Source organism: Gouania willdenowi, chromosome 16, assembly GCF_900634775.1.
Source record: "Gouania willdenowi chromosome 16, fGouWil2.1, whole genome shotgun sequence".
NCBI lineage: Eukaryota > Metazoa > Chordata > Actinopteri > Blenniiformes > Gobiesocidae > Gouania > Gouania willdenowi.
In genome coordinates, this window is record NC_041059.1 from 16,333,911 (window position 1) to 16,357,601 (window position 23,691).

Genomic DNA, 23,691 nt, shown 5'->3' on the forward strand with positions numbered 1-23,691 from the left:
AAAGAAAGGTGTCTAATTTTTACTAATTACATGTATTTTTCACCAGCTGAAGGCATCCTCTCACTATTCACTTTCATGTTCACATTGACAGGACAGCGTGATGACATCATCATCAGTGAGAGCAGGCGCCACAGAAGTAGCGAGGAGTCCTACAGTCCCAAAGCTGCCAACGGCACAGGTGTCAGAGTGTCCTCAGCTCCCAGTTTGAGTCTAAACAGTAATCCAGTCTTTCCCAAACTGATCTGTGACGTCAATCAGGAGCTGCTCACATCAGGCGCCGTCATTCTACCAGGTGAGGGACAATGGAGGCCACATAGAACACTGTTGTTACAAATCAGTGGTCATTTTGTTGACTCAAATTTACGTCTAAACATTTGTCGGCTACATTTTTTTTTAAAGTGACAATAACTAGACTATGACTAATTAAAAAAATACAAAAACTATATCAAAATATATTTTTATATTTATATTTTTGTCGACTACTAAAAATGAGAGTCACATGGAACAAAATCCAATCATAACTCACGTGATCATTTAATCATATACAGTGATCACATCAAATCTGTCTGTGTATTTGAAAACATTGATATCATCCAATATCAGGTTTAGTCGACTAAAATCTTAATGTCCTTTAGTGAACTAGAAATAGACTATAATTGAAATAGTCCTGATGACTAAATTTTCACGAAACCTAAGGTTCATTTTTTTTTTCAAAAAAGAAATCACTGACATAAGTTGCAAAACTGTGTGATTCTTCATAGATACGTTTAAATTATTAGTGAATACGTCAATGATGAATGCCAAATTCATGAAATATTCAGATTTTTTTTAATATTTGAGTTCTTTTAATTGTGTCCAACATAGTGTGTTGTCCTTAAAATGTTCTGGATAATTTCTTAAGGCAAATATGTGCTTCATATTTCATTGTGAGAGTATATGAGAACAGCTGCATGTTGTTAATGCTGCAGACATATGACTCATATCTGCCCTCTCTTCCTTAGGAAACAGAGATCGCAGTGGGAGAGCAGTTCTCCAGGTGTGCACCAGAGCTTCTGTGTGGACAGGTGAGACCTGCACAGCCCACGACGTTACCTGCTTACTGGGTTACTACTGCTCCACTCTGCGGTGAGTCACTCAAACTATGGCAAAATCATTTATTTGGTGCGATTGTAATCTACAATAGCTAACTAGAGCTGATCTTTGTATGGCTACAGTGAATCATATCCGGCTTAAGCCTTTGGTTGGATCTATTTCAATGTATTCATATCTATTATTTGTGGATTTTATCTGTGTTGCACAACTGTCTGTTCCTTAGCTTTTTAACCACGTACATGAACTGAACACATACAATGCACAAAAAGATGGCACAAACTGCCGGTGGACATTGTTTTATTCTCTTTATTCTACCTTAAAAAAGTCATTTTTAATCTTCTTAACCTTACAAAGTAAAAGGTGCAGTGTTGTGAACATCTTTATCCCTCAGTAAAACAGCTGACAAGGCTCCATCTTATGTCTTACGTAATAAATGGTGTGCAGACATAGCCTTAAGTCATATGTTTGTACATCACTTATGACATCACATGTTTGTGCCCTCACCAGTTACAACATATTATGAGTGTGGCTCTGAAAAGAAGTACAGATAGTTTTACATTTAGAACAAGAGCCCTCAGAGAGTGCAAACCGCTGCTAAACACCAAATATCCTCTTTACCAGATATATCTGGATCAATAATCCTGATCATGGTACTATGATCATTCACACTTTAAAGGCTTGGAGGAGAAATCTATTCCCATTAATAACCATACAGATCCAGATGTAAGGGCACCCTCACTTTTTTTTTTAAAGAAATCACGATAAAGTGCAATGAGTCAAATTTCATAAAGATTAGTCAATTATGAACCAAGATATTACTTCTTAAAATGTCCCCAATGATGAGAAATAGGATTTCTCATTTTTTGAAAATGATCCAGAATCAGTGTATTGATCCAGATCCCCTCTTCCATCTTCATCTTCCATGGTGTAAGATCTATCTTTGGTTAAAAAAATTACTACAAAAAGTACTTTTGATTTAATCCTGCTAAGAGACAAATTAATAGATAGATAGATAGATAGATAGATAGATAGATAGATAGATAGATAGATAGATAGATAGATAGATATAAACGCTGGTGAAATAATGATAAATAGAGGCATATTCAATTGTCTGTAGGAATAAAAGTTTTCTTGAAATAAACCCTTACTTCCCTTCTCTAACTGATTGCTATATATAAACGAGCTGTACAGTCCTCACAATAAGAATGCATACATGTATGTTTTGTGTGTTAAAGTGGACTCCCAATTGCTTACGATTATTCACTGAAATAACAAAGGAATTACCGGTACTTTTTAAAGTATCATGTTGTTTACACAGTTCCCAAATGTGTTTTTCTCATTTATTATGAAGTTTACAAATTTCTACGGTGTTGCAAACAATCGGTTGTTTGACCAAGACGTATTAACCCTAATGCTCTGGTTTTAGGAAAGAAAGGCGTGACCAAGGTTTAACAGTTATAATAGACAGCAGAAAGCAGCCATCTGTTCCAGCCCTGTTGTCGTCTCTGTCTGAACTTCAGGTGAGCTCGTAGTGGAAAATATGTAATTACTAACATGCCCACATAGATTTCAAGCCCTCCCTAATTGCTGGGACCTGTAATGAAATGTGTGGAGGATATAATGATATCACTCCTTACACTTTTTGTTAGCGTGTCACCACTCTCCAGTCTCTGGCACAGTTTGTATAGTTTTAAGAGGCACCTGAAGGTTGTGGTCGCTGTGTTTTTGACGACATGTTTCTGAAAAAGTCTGGCCCCAGGGCCTCCGTGAAGAGCTTTGTCCAAACTTGTCTGTTTTAAACCGCACACTGGGAGTGTGCTACGGATATATCATCATGTTTTGACAATGAGTTCTTGCTGACATAAGAAAAGTACTTTGATAGCTAATAGTACATTCATTCTCAATGTAGATTCTAACTGTCGGGAATGGATATTGTTTGCGTCAGACAATAAAAATGTGTTTTCATCTTCTTCTTTTTTTTGTTTTTTCAGGCTTTAGCACCAAATGCACTTTACTCAGTTCTGTTTCTGGTGGACAAGGAAGCAGCAGCAAAGACTGAAAGAGATGTTAACGTCCAGGTAATGAAACACATAAAGACACAGCATTTACACAATCTGTGACGAGACAAAAATATGTGACTTCAAACGATTTGTTCAGGGATTTAAATTTACCGTCCCACTTATTTCATCACAACCACCCTCGGGAGTGCGCAGGTATCCTGTGGGCGGTCGGAGTCACTGACGCTTTAAACTAAGACAGGAGGCCCACATTTGTTTGCTATTTCCTTCTCGCAGACGGAGTCGCTGTCATCGCTAAAAGCCCTACTGAAGCACATCGACCAAACCCAGCTCACACGAGACCTGGAGGGTACCTTCCACTACGACCACAACCACTGGGTGCATTTTAGACAGGTGGGTGTGGGCAGGGGTGGAGCAGCGAGTTGAAAAGTGATGGTGTTCTAAGGGTAGGGCAACCGTCAACTCCCAATTTAGTTTACTAAATTAACTTACTGAAACCATGATTTTTTGCTGTCTTCTGTCTTTTGCCGAGGTGGTTTTTTTCCTAGTGTTAAACTGTACTCCCCATAGGGAATTCAGTCTATAACCTGCCCTTTTCCCCTTACCCCCCCTCTCTCCTCCTGCTCTATCCCACTTCTCATCTAAACATGATAGCACCAAAAATGGCAGCCGCGGTGTGTTGATGTGTGTTCTTTTTGCTGCAACTACCAAGTTAAAATCCTTGTACTGTTCTAAACTGTACCTGGCAAATAAAATCCTTTCTGATTCTGATACTGATTCTGAAGTTTCTGTTATTAAGTGAGTGATACTCGACATGTGGCTCTTTGTCTTAATTTTAATTATTATTCCTCCAGAAAACCTTAAAAGGGGGAAACTTTTTAACGTCTTTTTACCTTTTTCTTTGGCCATTTTGCAACATCCTTTGTCCCATTTTTGCCCCTTTTCCCAAAAATGTGACACTTTTTTGTTTTTACAGATTTTGACTTCCTTTTGCCAATAAATGTCCCTTTTTCCTATTTTTTGTCAATTTATGCAAGTTCTTTTTGACACTTATCCAATTTTTTCTCGATTCTTTAACCATTTTTTGCCACTTTTCATCCAAATAAGCTACCCTTTGCCCAATAAATAACACTTGTTTCCTTTTTTCCCTACATCTTTGCCTTTTTTTGTTCCACGTTTGCCCTTTTTCACTATTGTTTTCCACATTTTGCTAATTTAAGCTACTTTTTGCCATTACACACCACCTGTTTCCTCTCTTTTGTCATTTTTTTTGCCACTCGACTGCTTTTGGCCCATTTTAGTCACTTTTCGCTCTTTTCTTGCCACTTTACTCATCGCTGTTAACTCTTTGTTTACCTTCTCGGAGTTGCGGCTTCCCCCACATCCCCCATGTACCTGGATGTGGGTGGGGAAGCCATGACTTGACTTAAACTTAATTTACATGAAGCTAAAGTGAGGTGTAAATATTTTGATCACCTTTATGTGTCCACCTGCTGTGTATGAACACATTTTTGTCCTCTTATTTTACAGAAAATTGAACCATTTGCGACCAACTGTAGTGCAGCCATCGCTTCTCTTCACGAGTCCATCAGCACTCTGAGCGCCTACAGTAATCTGCAGACTTCTCAGGTTATTTCAGCGTCACATAAATACATCCACTCCATAATTGATTAAGTGATCTAATTCAGTCCTGCCGACGTCATTGGTGCATTTGTCTTCATTTATTGTGATCTGTGTTTTTATCCAGGAAGTGTCTGAGGTGATGGAACAGCAGAAACATCTCATGAAGAGCGTCCTAGATGACACACGGTTGAACCGACTACGTTTGGAGGGAGGGACAGTCCTCGCACGCATCAGAAAAGAAGAGCTCTGTGAGAATGAGAACTACAGGTAAGCTCAGGTGGGCAAATAATATGACAGGGAGGGCCAAACACATGTGGTTGTCTGATCCGACATTATCAACATTCATGTCAGTATTTGGAATAATGACAGCATTAATACAGGAAAGAACAAAGGGTTTTGTGTATTTTTGGAGTCATTTTGAGTGTTTGTATAAATTACTATCATTGTATTTTTGATTTTGTATTGTGTGTTTGTAATGTCATTTGTGTTATTTTGTGGTTGTTTGTGTATTTGTAATCTCATTTGCTTTATTTTCTGGTCGTTTTGTTTATTTTTCTAATTTTGTGTGTTTTTTGTTGTGTATTTTGTGTGTTTTTGTTGTCATTTTGTGACTTTGGAGTCAGTTTTGTAAATATTTGTTGTCATTCCATAAATGTTTCCGTTATTTTGTATATTTTTCTCTAATTTTGTGTTTTTTGACATTTTGTGTGTGTCAATTTGTGCGTTTACTTTCGGGGCCGCACAAAATTAGAGCGAGGGCCACATGTGGCCCCCGGGTCACCAGCTGGTGATGGCTGCCACACTATTCAGTATTCATGCACTCGTTAGGATTTGATTCTGGGAAAATGTTCTATGACATATTGTCTTTTTTTTTTTTTTTTTTTGCAGGGATGCTGTGGACATGTTGAATGCACTGTACAACCAAGTGGACGAGGAGGTCCATAAGCTGGTGATTTTATCCAACAAATCACAGAAGGAGTTAGAAAGTATTTTGGAGGTCCGCAAGTTCGAGGAGCAAACACAGCAGGTGGCGTTGTGTGTCATCTTCGTCATTACATCGGCACAAATGCACATTTTCGAAATAAATCTTATTTTGCTTTAAAATAAATCTTGTTTTGTTTTCAGATTAAACTCTGGTTCACTGTAGCAGGAGAGAAACAGCTGACACCGTTAGATTCTCTAACTCTGTCGATGGAAAAAATAAAAGAAATGAAAGAGAGTCTGGAACAGTTTCTGCAGGAGTCAGTGGTAATGACCTCTGATCGCTGTATATTTGATTATATTTATGTTGTTCGACAGAGTTGACTATGGTTTTATTTCTTTATTTACAGCAACAGCAGAGGCTCGGCCTACAGCTTGTGAAACAGTCTCCAGAGTCTCTTCCAGGCTCAGTTTTGCTTGACTTTAAACAACATCTGGGATCCACGTTGGGTCGAGTCGAGGAGCGTAAAACTAAGCTAGAGATCCTAACTAACCTGTATGAGTTTTACGACTCAGTAAGTGAAATTTGCTTCTTGTAACTGCTAGGGATATAACGATTCACTCAACTCCCGATACGATTCGATTCACGATACTGGGTTCACGATACGATTTTCTCACGATTTATTTTACAAAATGGGAATGTTGACAAATGACTGAAAAATATTCCTTTATTTTTTTGGGGAAAATACTATACTATTTTCCTTTTATTTTTCATTGTCAAAAGAATCCCTTGATAAACTATGCAAAATGATGCAATTTAACTAAAAATAAATCTTGAATGAAATACATAAAGGAATAATACAAATGAAGAAGGAACCTATTAATTTAAATTCTGGTTCTATAGTAAACAATTCAAAACTGCATAATAGTTCTTTTTCTTTTTAAAAGTGCAACTGAAATTGTATTTTGTGCCTTAACAATTTTACTGCATTTACTTCAGATATTTGTTTAGACCAGCAGAGGGCGCTGGTAACCCAGAGGTCGGTTGGCATGCAGTTATTCCACCAGTGAAGAAGAGAAGCTATGCTAGCAGACAGAGCTAATCGAAAAACGTGACTTTTACAGATAGTCACGTAATTTTACAAATATTCTTTCGGTGCTAAAGGAGTAAAGAATCATTTATGAGCATGTTTAACAGTAAATGGCGGCAAGAAAGAAAATAGTAGCAGATTCCGCCCGTCACGTCCACTTCTGGCAGGATTAATATATATAGCGCCCTCTGCTGTTTAAAAAAAGTACTGCGATTCAATTTTCAGAGCATCGATGTGAACCGTGGTACTTATGAATCGATTTTTAACTGCCTTACGATTAATCGTTACATCCCTAGTAACTGCTCAAAGAGAATCTAATTATAAGATCAGTAATGAAATGTCTCTGTCACATCCAGGCAAATCAGTGGATGGACCATTGTCAGGAGTTCTTTCATCAGTTGAGCCTGGACAGCTCAGAGGTGAAGTTCTCACCGTCTGTGGTGCAGGTCTTGCAAGATTACTGCAACGAGGCTTCCAAGTTCTCAATGGAGAATTTCAGAACGTTAAATGACATGGTGCTTTCACTGGAGAGTCCTCAGCAGCTGCAGCAGTGGAACACTGTGTGGCACAAATGTCAGCAAACCAAACAGCAACTGGAAAGCACTTTAGCTCGAGCCATGTTGGCTTCCTCAAGCTCCACAACTGTGGACACAGCCGAGGCTTTAAAGGCCACAGAATGTCCCATCATCACCACAGAGCAGCCTGAAGCTAATGGGGGCGTGTGTATGCCGACTGTTAATGCATCGTTACCCTTTGAGGACAAGGACTCCTCAGCCGGACTTCTCACCAAGAGCCTTTCAGTCTCTTCATCATCAAACTTTATCTTCCGTGCTGAAACAGAGAGCATGCTCAGACACAGTCCATCCAATTTTGATGATACAGACAGTGACTGCACCATCGACTCCACCATCTCCTGTCACTCTGAGCCCATCTACTCCGGAGCCTCACGCCTCCGCAAACAGCCAATGAAAAAGATCATGAAGAAGACCATGAGCTACGAACTGACCCCACGAGACAACGGCCACTCAGATCTCAGCCACATTCATGGCTACACGGGAGTCTACATAAAGGGTTTGGAGGTGGCGAATAATGTGTCTGCAGAGAAAAAGCTGCAGAGACAGGATATGACGAGCCCTGCGTTAGGACGCAGCCGAAGCATGTCCACGCCCTCCAGGACCCACAACAGACGCACTGATGCCGATGGGAAAAAGCAGAGCAGGTATACGGGATGAGAAAAGGCAAATCATGAATTCAATCGTTCATCTTCGGTCCCTGCTTTATGCTACAACGTCACAATGTAAATCTGTCCCAGGGAGTAAATTATACCTACATACTGCAGAACACTTTTTTTCTATATCTATCATTGATCAACCTGATATGTGATGGTATACTATAAATGTTTGTAAATACACAGACAGATTTGCTGTGATCAATGTGTAAGACCATATGAGCCATCTTACATCAGCAAACACAATCAACTTACTTCCTATTGGATCACTCACCTGCTTGTCCCGCCTTCCACGCAACAAAAGTATTTCTGATTGGATTTCATCCCATGTGAACATTATAGTTTAGTTTTGATTAGTTAACAAAAACATTATTATTATTTTTATATATATATATATATATATATATATATATATATATATAGTTTTTGCTCACATGTATTTTTTAAAAAAAAGTCATAGTTTTGTTAGTGTCACTTAAATATGCTATAGTCAACGAAAACATCACAAAAATCTTCAGTTAACAAAACTAACACTGTCTCTAACAGTGTTCATTTTTGTGAAAAGCTGAAAAGTATGCTAACTTTTTTTTATAAAAATACTTTTGTGCTTAAACTAGCTTGAGGTCTAATCCACCAGGCTAAACATTCAAAACGTTTTGAGCTGATCACAGAAGATTGATCAATCAGTAAATGAATCAGAATGATGTTTTAATACGAAACAGAAGGCTACACAAAGAGCTTCACTAAAGAGTAACGAATAAAAATAGCATCTTTACATCAAGGTTACAAGGTACATTTACGTTTGAGTTAAAGGGAAAGCTTTTCTCAGAAACCTTTTGAGATAGGATAACCAAATTCGTTGTGGGGCTTCAGGGTCTCAATACCTTGATGGAGTTTGAAAATGAGAAGCCCGCAATTATTTTTTCCAGAGTTATTGCTTTTGTTCCATTTTTTTTACTCTGACAGCTTTCTTGAGAAACCGTTTAAGATAGGATAAGCAAATTTAGTGTGTGGCTTCAGGGTATCAATGCCTTGATGGAGTTCGAAAATGAGAAATGCGCAAATATTTTTCCAGAATTATTGTCCTTGTTTTGTTGTTCTTTACTATGTTCGAGGTATCTTCAAAGGGAACAGCTTTTCTTAGAAACCATTGAAGACAGTTAGTAATTTTATATTCTGATGTGATAATATTTTCTTATGTATACATCTAAGTTCTTAGATTTTAGACATTTAGGAAAAGGTTGTGAGTTATGAAAACCAATCTGGTGGGGGATGTTGATGACAGAACACTATATAGAATGTTACGACTTCCAGCTAATGCTTGTCTTGAGTATTATTCCTACAACCAATGTTAATCATAAACACCCGTTTATCTCTCTCTTCGCTTACCAGTAAAGTTCAACACATCATGGATGAAATGATCTCCACAGAGCGAGAGTATGTCCGCTCGCTCAGCTATATCATCGAACATTACTTTCCTGAGATGGAGCGCCTGGATCTGCCTCAGGACTTGCGGGGGAAGCGCAGCATCCTTTTTGGGAACGTCGAGAAACTCTCCGACTTCCACAGCCACTACTTCCTAAAGGAGCTGGAGGCGTGCGCTCACTCACCACTCTCCATCAGCAGCTGCTTTCTCCAGCATGTGAGTCCAGGCAGAACCAGCACAATCCTTACTTTCATCAGGGAGAACAGCGCCAATGTGCTCCAGTCTACACTTAATGCTCTAACGTGTCAAAATATATGTGCTTTTTTAAAATTGCCTTGCTGTATATCAGTGGTTATCAACTACATTTGACCAAGGGCCAGAATGTTCCTTGCAAACACATGGCGGTCCAAATATTGTGTAAAATACATTATGTAATGGGGGCATACATTTTCATGAATCTGATTATACGATATTATATATTCTGGCACTGAGCAATATGATATACATCACGATATAGTGTGATATCAAAAATGTAAGATTTCTTCTTTACAAGTACAAAATGGTATTAAATACAATGTATTTTATTTTTTTTAAACTTGCAAAAGCAAGTAAATGGAAACAATGGTAACTGTATCAAACTGTTAAATTACATTTTTCAAAAACGTTTAACCTTTGCCTCTACAACAGATTCTGATTCTGTTAAGTTCTTAAATTATTTGAAAAAAACACATACATCTATAAAAGTGTCCAGTATTTTTTTTTGAAAATAAAGTGCTAAAATGCAGTGAGGAGTGAGGTAGTTTAACACGGTCTTACATGGTTCACTGACACGTAGGGACCAGGCGTTTACGTGCTATGCACATGTTAGTGCAATTAAATGTTTTTTTCTTTATAAAAAACATTTTTTGGATCGATACGATGATCGTGCGGTCAAACATCGCGATATAACGCGGAATCACATTTTTTCTCACACCCTTATTTTGTAAACTTTCTATGTGTAAACTTTCCATCCAAATTCATGTCTATTTCAGCTTTTGTTACTGTTGCGTCTCTTACTCGAATAGCGAGGTTTAAGGCATCATGTTTGCGTTCACTATTATTTGGGGAGAGCAGGTTGAAATCTCTGGCTGGTCAGATCCAGACAGGCCACCAGTTGGTGTTTACTGGGAGTCATGGTTTCACAATCACATGGTTTCACAATCATTTGAAAAGCCATGTTGATAAGTTACCTTTCAGCAGCAATCTAAACAACTACTTTTGTGATCTTCTAGACTCAAGCACACTGAATGTTTAGCATGATGTTGTAACGTCCTAATGTTGTGTGCAGGAGGATCAGTTTGGTATGTACGCACTATACAGCAAGAACAAGCCTCAGTCTGACACTCTTCTGAGCAGCCACGGGAACGAATTCTTCAAGGTGTGTTGGGCAACGCTTTTCTTTCACACGCTTGCTCATTTCAGATACAGAAATTGTTTAAAACGCAGCGCTATAAACAAGTCTAAATACATCACAAACCATAGAAAACAAATGAATAGATTGAAAAACAATTGATTGATGTCTTTATTTCAAACATTTGAAATGATAACAGAACAATAGTTTAAAAAGCAAATAATAAAAAACAGAATAGACCATTGATTTGATCTACAAACCCTACAAACGATTTTGCTACAACTAATAATACAATTAATTACCCATTTATCATTATACAAACAATTTACATATTCACAAATAGTCTATAGCTAACAACGTCAACAACAAAAAAAACAACATCTGGCGATTAGTAAAGCCTCTCTTCATTGTTATAAGTTGTGAAAATCATTTCTTTATGCCTGTTTTTAAACTTGAGCTCCACACTCATTCTGTTCCATATTTTTTTTCTCCACAAATTGACATACAAAAACTTTTCAATGTTGTTCAAACACTTGAAATCTTTAAATTTAACTTTCTTCTTAATTGATAACCCCTTTCTCTTTCAAAGAGCATGTTTTGGATTGTTTCTTGCTTTTGTATAGTATAATTAAATTGACCTTTTTTTTGTTTGTTGTGCTCCAGTGCTTTTCTATGGTTGTTGCTGATACTGTAAAGCAGCTTGTATGACATGTTTTTTTCATAAAGTGTAAAAAAAAAAAGTGACAAAGAAGAAAGGAAAAGAGTGAGAATGAATCATTTCTAACTTGACCTCAGTAGTAACATTTGGTCTTTCTCTCTCAGATTAAACAGATGGAGCTCGGGGACAAAATGGACTTGGCATCATACTTGCTGAAGCCCATTCAGAGAATGAGTAAATATGCATTGTTGCTTAAAGACCTAATAAAGGAGTGCAGCCAGTCCCAGGAGCAGGAGCTGAGTGACCTCCGTACCGCGGAGGAGATGGTCAAATTTCAGCTTCGCCATGGAAACGACCTCCTGGCAATGGATGCAATCCGTGGCTGTGATGTGAGTGATATCACATAGATTATCCAACAAAGGCTTCTCGTTATTACTATTAGACATCAGCTCACACATAACGGTTATTGTTTTTGTAAAACAGCAAGTAAAGTTAAGGTCAAAGTCCCACCAGGAACTGTATTGTTCTCTGTGACGCATGTGAGCCGTCCTGTTTCCTCTCCAGGTGAACCTGAAAGAACAGGGTCAACTCCGCTGCCAGGATGAATTCATAGTCTGCTGTGGACGCAGGAAATACCTTCGCCACGTCTTTCTGTTCGAAGACCTTATTCTCTTCAGTAAGACCAAGAAAATTGAGGGAGGATACGACATTTATATTTACAAGCAGTCCTTCAAAGTAAGATTAGATCAAAATAGTGTTTTTTTGCTTTGTTTTGGCTGCTTGTTTGACAGACTTTCTGCTTGATATTTCTGTGGATAGACCGCAGAGATAGGCATGACCGAAAATGTTGGCGACAGCGGCCTCCGTTTTGAGATCTGGTTCCGTCGGAGGAAATCACAGGACACGTTTATTCTTCAGGCCAGTTCTCCTGAGGTGAAGGCGGTTTGGACGGCCATCATTGGCAAGATTCTGTGGAGACAAGCTCTGAGAAACCGAGGTGCGTGTCCAGACTCTTCAAGAAGTCTGATAATAACTGCTCTAAGATTATTACCAATTCAAGACAGTTCACAGTGATCATTTGAGTTACATCTTTACAAATTTGGTGGTTTCTTAGAGCTACGTATGCAGGAGATGGTATCAATGGGGATTGGAAGTAAACCTTTTATGGACATCAAACCAAGTGATGCAGCCATCAGTGACAGAGCTATTGACTACATCATGAAGGGCACAGGTTAGCTTACAGTTTACACCTTAATTCATATATTTTGTCACTTCCTTAAACCTGCGGATGTTGAGCTGCTCAGAATCATCAAGTTTTTTGTTTTTTTTTTTACTAAAAACTTAAAAATCAGATTAAAAAAACTAAAGTGTAATCAGGCCAATGTCTGTCTTACAACAGTTGTGCTGTGTTCGAAATGGTACACACAATGGTCTACAAACTCAATGAGTATATACTGTCTACTGTATGGTTAGGAGGATTAGGATGATGTCTATTCCCACTGAAGTTTGCCAAGGTGCATTTCGAACCTACAACGACAAAAACCCGAAGTACACTGAGACTTAATATCTGCATTGATTCGCCACATTTGAAAGTTTTGAAAACATTTTAAGCGAGAAAGTGACCAAGTAGATTATCAACATATGGTCATTGGATCATTAAACATTTCATGCCGACTTTTTGGAGACAAAACTTATGGTTAACTTCTAAACAAGAACCCTATTTACAAAAGGGTTAAAAAAAACTAATTGAAAACAAGTAGAAATGCTTTTATTTTGAAAAGGGGATGTTTGATTTTTAGCTTGAAGCATTTCCCAGGACGATTTTACATTCTGCTCAAAATGCTTATCGGGGCAGTAGCGTGCCACCGTGCAACACTTAGGAAATGTCCCAATATAGTATACATCAGGGTGTTTCTCGCATACTTAATCTTTTCATACTATCGAATGTGAACACACCACATACTCAATTTGACATCAGACCTAGTATGTAGTACGTTAGTGTGCAATTTTGAACACAGCCTTGGTGTATTATTCAGGTGTTTCTCATAATTTAATGTGTGTGTGTGTGTGAAAGATGCTTTATGAAAGGTTGATCCTTTACATGAATGTCGTTATTTCCTGTGCCTTGTCATCACTGACAGAGGCCAGAACCAGGGCGTCCATCGCGGTTCCTTCCTTTGAGCACTGCGCCTCCTACAAGCGGCCTCACTCCACCATCTCCAACAGCAGCACCTCGTCCTCCAGCAGCCAGTCGTCGTCCTCTCTGCTCGGCTCCCTTAATCTCCACCTTTACTCCTCCCCCTCCTCGCACCCTCACCTGTACCCAGTCGCCAGCGCCCCGTCTTTTGCACAATGGCCCTACGACTGCATCGAGGAAGACGAGCTGGAGCAGGACAGCGGCAGCCAGCCCTCCATGAGTGAGTCTGTTTTCCTTTGGTTGCTTAATGCTATGCTACATGCTATCAAAGAATCATGGCTGATAGATAGACAGCACCAGGGCCTAAGGTGAATATCACAAGCAACTACTAGGGCAGTGGTGGCTTGTAACCAAAATGTCGGCGTTTCGAATCCTGTGTGTAAAGAGTACTGATATATCCTCCTCAAGTAGAAGTACTGTTACTTGATTAAAATTGTACTCAAGTACAAGTACGAGTAAGTAGGGATGTAACGATTAATCGTAAGGCAGTTAAAAATCGATTCATAGGTATCACGGTTGATATCGATTTTCTGACAATTGAATCGCAGTACTTTTTTTAACCAGCAGAGGGCGCTATCCGGAAGTGTTGGCGGCGGGCGGAGTCTGTTAATACTTTATTTCTGGCTGCCTTCTACTCTTAAATATGTTAATAATTGATTCATTACCCCTTTAGCACCGAAAGAATATCTGTAATATTACTTGAATATCTGTAAAAGTTATGTTTTTCTATTAGCTCTGTCTGCTAGCATAGCTTCTCTTCTTCACTGCAAGATATCTGCATGCCAACCGACCACTGGGTTACCAGCGCCCTCTGCTGGTCCAAACAAATATGATGTAAATCAGTCCAATGACGGTTTTTTTTTTTTTTTAAAGTCCAATTTTTAAGGCACAAAATACATTTTCAGTTGCACTTTTAAAAGAAAAAGAATTATTATGCAGTTTTGCATTGTTTATTATAGAACCAGAATTTAAATTAATAGGCTTCATTTTCATTTGTATTATTCCTTTATTTATTTAATTCAAGATTTATTTTTAGTTAAATTGCATTGTTTTGAATAGTTTATCAAGGAATTCTTTTGACAATGAAAAATATAAGGAAAATAATACAGTATTTTCTAAAAAATTTGGCTACAGTCCCATTTTGTAAATGAAAAAATCGTGAGAGAATCGTATCGTGAACCCAGTATCGTGAATCGAATCGTATCGGGAGTTGAGTGAATCGTTACATTGCTACGAGTAAGTCATACATAAAATACTCAAGTACAAGTAAAAAGTAGCGCAATTAATTAGTAGTCAAAGTAAAAGTTACTAGTTACGGTACTTTCACCCCCTATTTTTTTTGGTATTAAATCATGCCACAGTTTTTTTGCAAATACAGTAAACATCTCATGTGTAAACATTTTGCTGCACAATTGGAACTTTTACACTTTTAAATAAAATAACACCAATGAATTCATTTTAAAAAAAAAAAGACATTCAGTACTTTTTTGGCAGCGTGCATTACATTTAATCTGGTTGGTCGGCTATGATGTGATGCATTTGATTGTTGTCTGGTAATTCAATTTTCTCTAGTGTCACAATGTCCGTTGATCATTTAAAAAAATATATATAATAATTTGCTCATTAACGGTTGGGTGTAGAAATCTAATGAATTACTTTACTTCTTTTAAAATGTACTTAAGTACAAGTAAATTTGACTGATTTGGAAATATAAAGTAGTGAAAAAAGTACAAGTACCCATGAAAGCATCTCAATTATAGTACTTGTAATCCGTTACTTTCACTTTTGTGTAATACATATATCCAACTTTATTTACAAAGCACTTTAAAAAGCCTCTAGTGCTGACACTATGACAATAAAGGTGATCTATCACCCGTTTATTCCTTTCCTTATACTACATTTTAATGCATCTGCATCAATTTGCAATTCCTCCTTAAAACGTCAAGCATGTCATTTCCTGCTCAGTGTGACATGGACAAACAGGATGATAGAAACAAATCCATCTCAAATATCCGTGACTGACGTTCTCTAAAGCAAGGAGCATGTGACCGACCAATGTGACAGAGCTACCAACGTGACAAACAGGAAAAAAGTGTTTAGTCTGATCTCTTCACAAATGTGGCAGATTGAGTTTGTTGAAAGCAGTGTTACACAAACAGTGTGCTGAGCCTGTGACACACACTATTATGCTGTAGCAGATCATTATCTGTGCTCTTTAGAAGTGTTTGGTTTTCCTCTGTCACTCCTTATTGCCTCCATTACTGCAATCATTTAGCTGCATATCCTGCTGTTTCCATACATGGAGTAATAAATACTCCCTTATGTGAATGGATGGCGGGTGGTTGGTCAGTCAGGCTGTGCTGTGGTGCTTTCTGTAAGTGTTTGGTAGCTGCAGGGCTTTTAGAATGTGGCTTTTAGAAAGTAGAATGTGGCTCTGTCTGACTGGGTTGCTGCTATGGCTTATATTGTCAGTGTGTTTTGGTAACTTTTTAAAGATTTGACTTTATTCTGCAAACAAAACATCTGACAATAGTGGGAAAAAGGGTTAAACTGGGAACTTCCTGTGTTGCCTTTGTACCGTCTGTTCTCCTCGTGTTTGTGTCTGCTTTCTTCTGTTTCTACAGAGCAAAAACATGTACTATGGGTTCAGTAAAATCTCTAAAATATCCATCGTAGTGAGTTGGTGTTTAAATGAGATTTTCGGTGACAGGTTGGTGTCAAAGGAGTTCCTCAACTTTTTCCTCCCACCATCCAAAAGCGTGACTGTTAGGTTGATTGCCTGTAGGAGTGAATGTAAGTGTGAGTGGTTGTCTGTCTTTGCCCTGTGATGGAGGATGTTAACAGAAAAGGAAATAGTTGCATATTTGTGTGAATAAATCGTATATATCTGCGGTGACATTTTTGCTTCGACCACTAGGAGCTGCTATAGTGCTTTTCAATTTAACCTACTCGACATTAATGTGTCTGTGCTTATTCTATACATGATTTTCCTGTTCAGTGTGTGCTGTATTCCAGTTTAAAGTGGGATTCAACCTCCAAACAACTCCTAATTTCATTTTTATTCAAACTGGTTAAATCTAGCAAACCCGTTTTTGATCGATGGGAGAAACAAACAAACAAGTCTTCACCAACCTACTGCCTTCTAGCTGTGTTGCCATAAAGCAGTGCTACTCAAAGTGTGTGGGGAATGGAAGTATGACAAGTGTGGCACGACAAACAGGAGGAGATGTTCAATTTAAAGGTGCAGTCCGCAACTCTCAGATCCCTCTCTCCCCCTCCCTCCCTGCTGCTCTCTTGCCCTGCCTCCAAACTTTCCAAAGTCCCTCCCTCAGAGATGCTAACAAGCTAACGTTAGACTAACAGCAACATCACAGTAATATAACATGCTCTGTTAAAAGCATATTACTGCAAAGCTTCTATCTCTCAATGTGCACACACCTCCTCAGCAGCAGCAGCAACAACACAGTGTCACTTACAGCAGTCCAAACGGAGGCTGCTGCGCGCACACAAACAACACATGCACTACAGAGTTCTAGTGTAACAATTACAAATCAGACATAATGGAAATCAAGCATAAAAGTCACCAATTCCATCTTCTACTCCTCCAGACCATACACTGTAAAAAAGACGGCGCTACGGCCCCGGGAAAGGGGCGGGGCCTGTGAGCAACAGCTGTCAGACAGCCCATCAAACACAATCCTGGCTCTGATTGGTTCTTTTTGCTCGGCCGTGGTGCATTCTGGCAATCTGCCAAAAGCTGCAGGAGCAGCAGGGGGGCTCAATGAGTCACACAAATTACTAGCTTGATGTAAAGCTGTCCTTACATAGTGACAGCTTTAGCAAATATGATAAAAAGTCAATTTTATAAGATTTGCAGACTGCACCTTTAATGCCTTTCTTATTGACAATAAAGATCATTAACACTAAACTAAACACCTACACCTATTAGTTTTTTTTATTTTTTTATGCAAGTGATTAGTTTAATTTTGTTTTTGAGTTTTGATGTATTTCCTAAATATGTTACTTGCATTATGAAACATGATGTCACTTGTTCCCTGTTAGTTCATTTCATACATGCACTGAATTTCCTTTTCTTTTTTTTTTTAAGCTTTTTGGCTCAGATTACAGTGTTTGGTTATTTCCTGTATTTTAGACGACTGCACTTTTACATTTGTTTTTTATGATTTATGATGAAACATGATAAATCGCTGTTAGTTCAATAAGTTTGAAAATGTGTACTTTGTTAGGATTTTTTGGGGGACAATTGGCGCAGGCGGGGCTTGAAAGTGGTTCTTAAACGTTTTTTGAACGAAATTACCTTCGTTCAAAGTGAGAAATACCCATAAAAGTTTAAGAGCCACTGCCATAAAGCTTCTCACCATCACCACCAGCAGTTATACATTCATAAATACATTTACACACACAAAAAAACTGATTAGAAGCATGTAGGATAAGTTCTTGTTCTTAGTTCGCTGTTCACTTCTTCTCTCTGTGCTGTTCCCACAGTCACTGAGAGCTCGGAGACGTCCTCCCAGTGCAACTCCAGTGACAGCGTGTCTGGGTTGTGCACCATCACTGTACCAGGAGATCCCAGCATCGTTATGGACTCCTACAACAACAACAACAATGAGGAAGAGGAGCTCTCCTCTTTCCTCTGCTCCTCCACGCCTCCCTCCGACATCACATCCTCCTCCATATTTCAGAAAGATAATGACCTCCACGCCAAGGGCGCCAAGTTCATCACAGCAGTGAGTTTCCGGTCTTTACCTCTAATTATGTTATGATGACGTATGACTGACGAAATCATGCAAAGCAACACCTCACGAAAGGAAATGCTAAATGTTAGAAGCTGTAGTGTTAAAGAAGCGCTGACTCAGTCAGTACCATACATCACTATTCAACTCCTTCAAACACACGGAAAATGTCATGCTCGTCCATTTTTCCAATTTCACTCATCAACTTTGATGATGCATTTTTTTGCTACATCTACTACACTATTGCCTTCCATGTTAATGAAAAGGACTTGTGAGAATTGGCCTGTGAGTGGATATGGTGCTATGGTAATAGCTTAGACTTGGACCAGATATGCAAATAAAAATACATTTATATTAAGTAGAACAAAATGGCTATAATAATAATAATAATAATAATAATAATAATAATAATAATAATAATAATAATAATAACAAATAGCTTACCAGCAGTTTTGCCATCTTTCATTCAAAAAATATTATTTGAAAGTGTAGATCCTGTGATTATATGAATAAAATGTCATTAAATGCCTAACTGGCAGAGGTGTAGAGTACTGATATATTCTACTCAAGTACAAGTACTGTTAATTCATTGAAATTGTACTCAAGTACAAGTAAGTCATACATAAACTACTCATGCACAAGTAAAAAGTAGCTCAAATAAATAATACTCACAGTAAAAGTTTCTAGATACTTTCACCCCCCATGTTTATTTTTGGTCATAAATCTTGCCACAGTTCCCATGTATAAACTTAAAAAGGAAGAGACCAAATCTTGCATAATGGGAGCATCTGTATAGAAAAAATCAAAATGTAAATTTTTTTTTTTTAAAATAAAATAACACCAATGAATTCAATTCAAAATTCAAAAAATAAATAAATCAGGTTCTAAGTATAGCTACATTTATGAACTCTAAAACAGCGCCATGCCAAATATGCCATGTGGGGAACAACATACTGTAATAGGTAGAAACCACAACCTGAACCCAAGAAAGTAACTGGGCGTTGATCAGAAATGGTACGATAAGAACATATGGATTATGTTCAATGTGCCTTCATAAACTGCTGACCTGAGGTCAGTACAGACTGTGGTTTAAGGTACCAATCTTTTGAATAATTTACTCAGTAACGGTTGGGTATATAAATGTAACAAATGACTTTACTTCTTTTAAAATGTACTTAAATACAAGTAAAATGACTGATTTAGAAATATACCCAAGAAAAAAGTACAATAATCCATAACATCTACTCAATTACAGTAATGCGAGTACTTGTAATCATTTACTTTCACCTCTGCTTAGTGGGGGATTAATGGTTTCAAAGTTCATTAAGTGTGATCAGATTAATAGTTTTGTTTTTACACTTTGTTGGATTTAGGCTGAAAAGGTAAACTGACCCAACATTTATTTATTTATTTTACTTTTTTTTGTTTTTACCAGAACTCAGCCTCTCATTTAGTGGTAGGCATCTCTACTGTGGTTTGACTCAGAGCGTACAGGTTTTAGCTCAGTAAGTAACCAGTGTTACTGTAGTCTGATTACTAATCAGCATGAATCATACTCAGCGTTTGTGGGATGTAGTGCTGCATGGCGGTGGTCCTGATGGGTTCAACTGTCCTCACTCCTGACGGGTTGGTGGTCTGTCTTTTTTCCCCCATGTTTTCCACCTGCTTTTTTTTTCTTCCTCGTCTTTTTCTGCGTCTATTTACTCCATTCTTGAGGATAACATGGTCGTGGATGCCAGGTTTGCATGCTGTGTTGCACTTTTTGTATTTGAGGTAAAAAAAAAAAAAAATGCATTTATGGTCATGTGCCATCTTTTGAGTACATTTCTGTGTTTTATTCAAACTGTGAAATTTGGAATTGCATCTTAAACAGATGCAATTCTAAATCATCTGTTTTCACTCAAACTTGTGGGTGATTTTCAACCTGCATTTAAAAAAAAAAAAACTTCATTACAATTTTCCCAATACTTAACATTATAAATTTGATATTTTAAATAAATGTAATATTTTTAAAGTGTTTAAAGCTGCCCCTTTTTTTGATACATTTTGTTCACTGAATGTTACACCTTGGTTAAAATGTTTTTTTTTCTACCTTTTCTCAGCTGTGAATTCCTCAAGCGCAGATTCAGAAGAAAATCTTGAAGCACAAAGACTGCAAAGACTAACGCTCAGCTGTTACACATTTCATTTGCTACTGTAAATTTATTAGTTACACACAGTGTATGCCCCGTCATGGTACGCCACAGGTTGTTCTGTTGTTATTGGTTTGTTGTTTGTTTTTTGTTTTTATCTATGATGCAATGATGTAGTTATGTGTTTATATTGTAGAGGATCAATGCAGATATGCTCAGACAATATTTGTGTTATGTTTCTCATGTTGCCAGTCGCACATGAATTGTACAGATGAATAAATAAGATGAAATGTTTTAAAATTGTTGTCTCTATCCGTCTTTCATGGGAACAGCAGGCCTGAAATATTTGAGCCTTTGGTTCTTTATCAAAGCCTTGTTTTGTGGAGGCCCCCTGTTTAGGGGCCCCCAGTTTACCAAAAGAGAGAGAGAGATTCCTATTCCATTAAAGGTCTACGATATGCTAAAATTAATTACGCTAAACCAACTAAACAGGCTACAGTCAAGCAAGGTAAGTGATAAAAAATGAGAATCAAATGAAAATGTAACAAAAAAAAAAAAAAAAAAAGTTAAAACACGAATCACGGCTTTTAATAGATAATAGGTTTAATAGGTTCATTTTATTTATATATCTTACATTTTTTTTCCAAGCATATAAAGAATAAAGACAGGTATGTTTCATTCTTTTCAAATCAGACTATAGGACTCAGTTTTGGAGCCGTATGCGTTTGCACAGTCCACATATAGCCAGAAACGGCTCTGCATGAGTCATGGAGATCATGTGTTTTTATTTTGAATGGGATTTAGTATTAACATAATATTCATAATAATATAATACATTAATTATAATAAATTCTGAACTCAGCATTTAGTTTATTAAAATGTAAAAAGCTGAACACTTTTTTGAGGCACTTGCTCTCCTCTTATAGTACACTATTTTTCTTACACTATTCTAAGTTAATTACTAAGCTAATTATATTAATTCAAACTTCACTTTTGTTTTATCCTTGATTTGGGTTACAATTTGTTTTCAAAGAATATTGGTGGGTCCTTAAACCGTGTTAAGAACCAATGATCATGAGGACAAACAAGCTTAAGCCTCTGAAATCAAAAAGTGAATGTTTCCGTTAAATAACTATTTACTTTCCACTGCATTTGACAGAAGCTCACACTTGCTCACCACAAGTCTGGCCTTGTCCAGTCCGAGGCATGCATCACACACAGACCACAGCCCACGCTGCACAGCAAAGGTCTTTACTATCACAAAACACAAAGCCACACTTGACACCTAAAAAACTGTTTGCCTCACCTAGAACAGGGGTCTGCAACCTGCGGCTCTGGAGCCACATGTGGCTCTTTGACTCTTTTGCAATGGCTCCCTATAGCTTTCAAAACTATTGAAATAAATAAGTATTTTCTTACAGAGGGTATTAATGATTAATGATTTTGACACCAAATAAAATCATGATATATAACAATTTGTCAACCTAAAAATAAATCACATTGTGCAATAAATCTGCCACCTTTCTACTTCACCTCCTGAAACATCTACTGACCATCAACTTTCCTTGCACTTGTGGTTCACCTTAAGTTTTAAATCCCTGGTAAGACAACTAAATCAACTAAAAGACTATTCTGGAAGTAAATATAAATTTTAATTGTGTGGGGACAGATTCATTAAACTGCTAACATGTCAGCTATATATGCATGCTTGAGATGTGGCAAGAAATGAGCAAATTAAAGTTATTTTGTGTAGTCCTTCAAATAAATTATCTAAAAAAAATATTCTTTACATAACATTATCCAATATAATTTTAACTGTATAGAATTTTACACACTATGTTGTCTTCATTAAAAAGGTATTTTTTTCGGCTCCGGGAGGACTTTAATCCAGGTGAGATGAGGCAAAATGGCTCTTTTGAGAGTAAAGGTTACAGACCCCTGACCTAGAACATGATGTATGTTCTCTACGTACAAAAAACAGCAACATCTGAAGTGGTTTCCAACAGAGGTCAGCTGACATATCACGAGGATTTCGAATTTTTCTCTTTTAAGAACCAGAAGCAGAGAATCGCTGACATTAAAACCTCGATTCCCATCACGCTAAGCTCCATGACCTCCACCTGCGTTAAATAAGAAAAACATATATATTTATTATCATAATATTAAGCTATGTTTCTTAATGTCTTTATACCCATAGATGCTGACTGTTCTCTGCCTTCCACTCAGCCAGGTCAGCGCTTATCAGTCCAGCTGCAATAATGGCGATGAGGATGCAGCCGCAGTTAACAGTGATGGACACCTGAAATTAAAAATTACAGTTATTTGTTCGGCAATAATCCGGTTTTATCAATGTTTTGATGAGTGTTACTCACCGTCAGTAGTACTGGATATTTAAACAACAGGTTGGAAACAAACCCGGCAAAGATGAACTGGGGAGGAAGAGCGAGCAGCTTAGTCATTGTTTCTACAGCGTGTTTAATTTCAAATCATTATGTGCCAGGGTTGAGGTTAATTACATTTTTCAGTTACAATTACGTTTTCAATTACTCGTGTTCAATTATAATTTAATTATGATCACAGTGACCAGCATTTTTTCCAATTACAATTAAATTACAATTTTTTTATCCTCAGAAAGTCAATTATAACTATGTTCTCAGTTAGTAAAGTTCAATTACAATTACTGAGTCTGAAATAAATGACCTAATTAAAGTTAACCTTCCTCTTGTGCTAGCATCTCTGATGATAACGGGTCCTAAATCAGCTGTAAAATACACTAAAAACATCTATCTATCATCTAAGTTCATTCCTACCTCTTGGTTTCCTTGTTAGGCTTCCTAATCAATGAAAATATAGGTTTGAATATTTTTGGTGTGGACATCTGTGTCTGTTTTGTGTCGGTAAACCCCCAGATTTCAATTTTTTTTAAATGGTAAATGTGGAAACGCTTGCTATGGAACATATTTTAATAATTGTTAGCTACATATGTGTAGAACTGTAACATGGTTCCCCAGTTTTGCGTTAAATTATAATTGACATTTTTTATCAAATTTTCATGGTAATTACAATTACAAAGTCAATTATCTAAAGGAGCACAGTTTGGGACCTGCCTTTTCCCCCCTCTTCTTTCCTCACGTTTTCCACTTCTCATCTAAGATACGGGG

General features: G+C 37.5%; 1 protein-coding gene across 3 annotated transcripts in view; it reads left to right on the plus strand.

The window, feature by feature from the left end:
* The window catches only part of plekhg4b (pleckstrin homology domain containing, family G (with RhoGef domain) member 4B), a 35,370-nt gene extending 14,540 nt beyond the window's left edge, over nt 1-20,830 (plus strand). Inside the window, exons 4-24 of one of the 3 annotated variants that reach the window (XM_028471052.1) lie at nt 92-292; nt 1,002-1,125; nt 2,519-2,612; nt 3,084-3,170; nt 3,387-3,503; nt 4,641-4,739; nt 4,858-5,000; nt 5,622-5,760; nt 5,859-5,981; nt 6,065-6,229; nt 7,102-7,964; nt 9,366-9,615; nt 10,727-10,816; nt 11,612-11,836; nt 12,012-12,182; nt 12,267-12,444; nt 12,562-12,678; nt 13,589-13,864; nt 18,151-18,392; nt 19,834-19,903; nt 20,501-20,830. In XM_028471052.1, the coding sequence (XP_028326853.1) occupies nt 92-292; nt 1,002-1,125; nt 2,519-2,612; nt 3,084-3,170; nt 3,387-3,503; nt 4,641-4,739; nt 4,858-5,000; nt 5,622-5,760; nt 5,859-5,981; nt 6,065-6,229; nt 7,102-7,964; nt 9,366-9,615; nt 10,727-10,816; nt 11,612-11,836; nt 12,012-12,182; nt 12,267-12,444; nt 12,562-12,678; nt 13,589-13,864; nt 18,151-18,392; nt 19,834-19,878 (3,749 nt within the window). In that variant the 3' untranslated portion in view covers nt 19,879-19,903; nt 20,501-20,830. Of the gene's footprint in view, nt 1-91; nt 293-1,001; nt 1,126-2,518; nt 2,613-3,083; nt 3,171-3,386; nt 3,504-4,640; nt 4,740-4,857; nt 5,001-5,621; nt 5,761-5,858; nt 5,982-6,064; nt 6,230-7,101; nt 7,965-9,365; nt 9,616-10,726; nt 10,817-11,611; nt 11,837-12,011; nt 12,183-12,266; nt 12,445-12,561; nt 12,679-13,588; nt 13,865-18,150; nt 18,393-19,833; nt 19,904-20,500 lie in introns of those variants that run through there. The other 2 variants (XM_028471054.1, XM_028471053.1) reach the window with 2 other exon arrangements.
* The last annotated feature ends 2,861 nt before the right edge of the window (nt 20,831-23,691 follow it).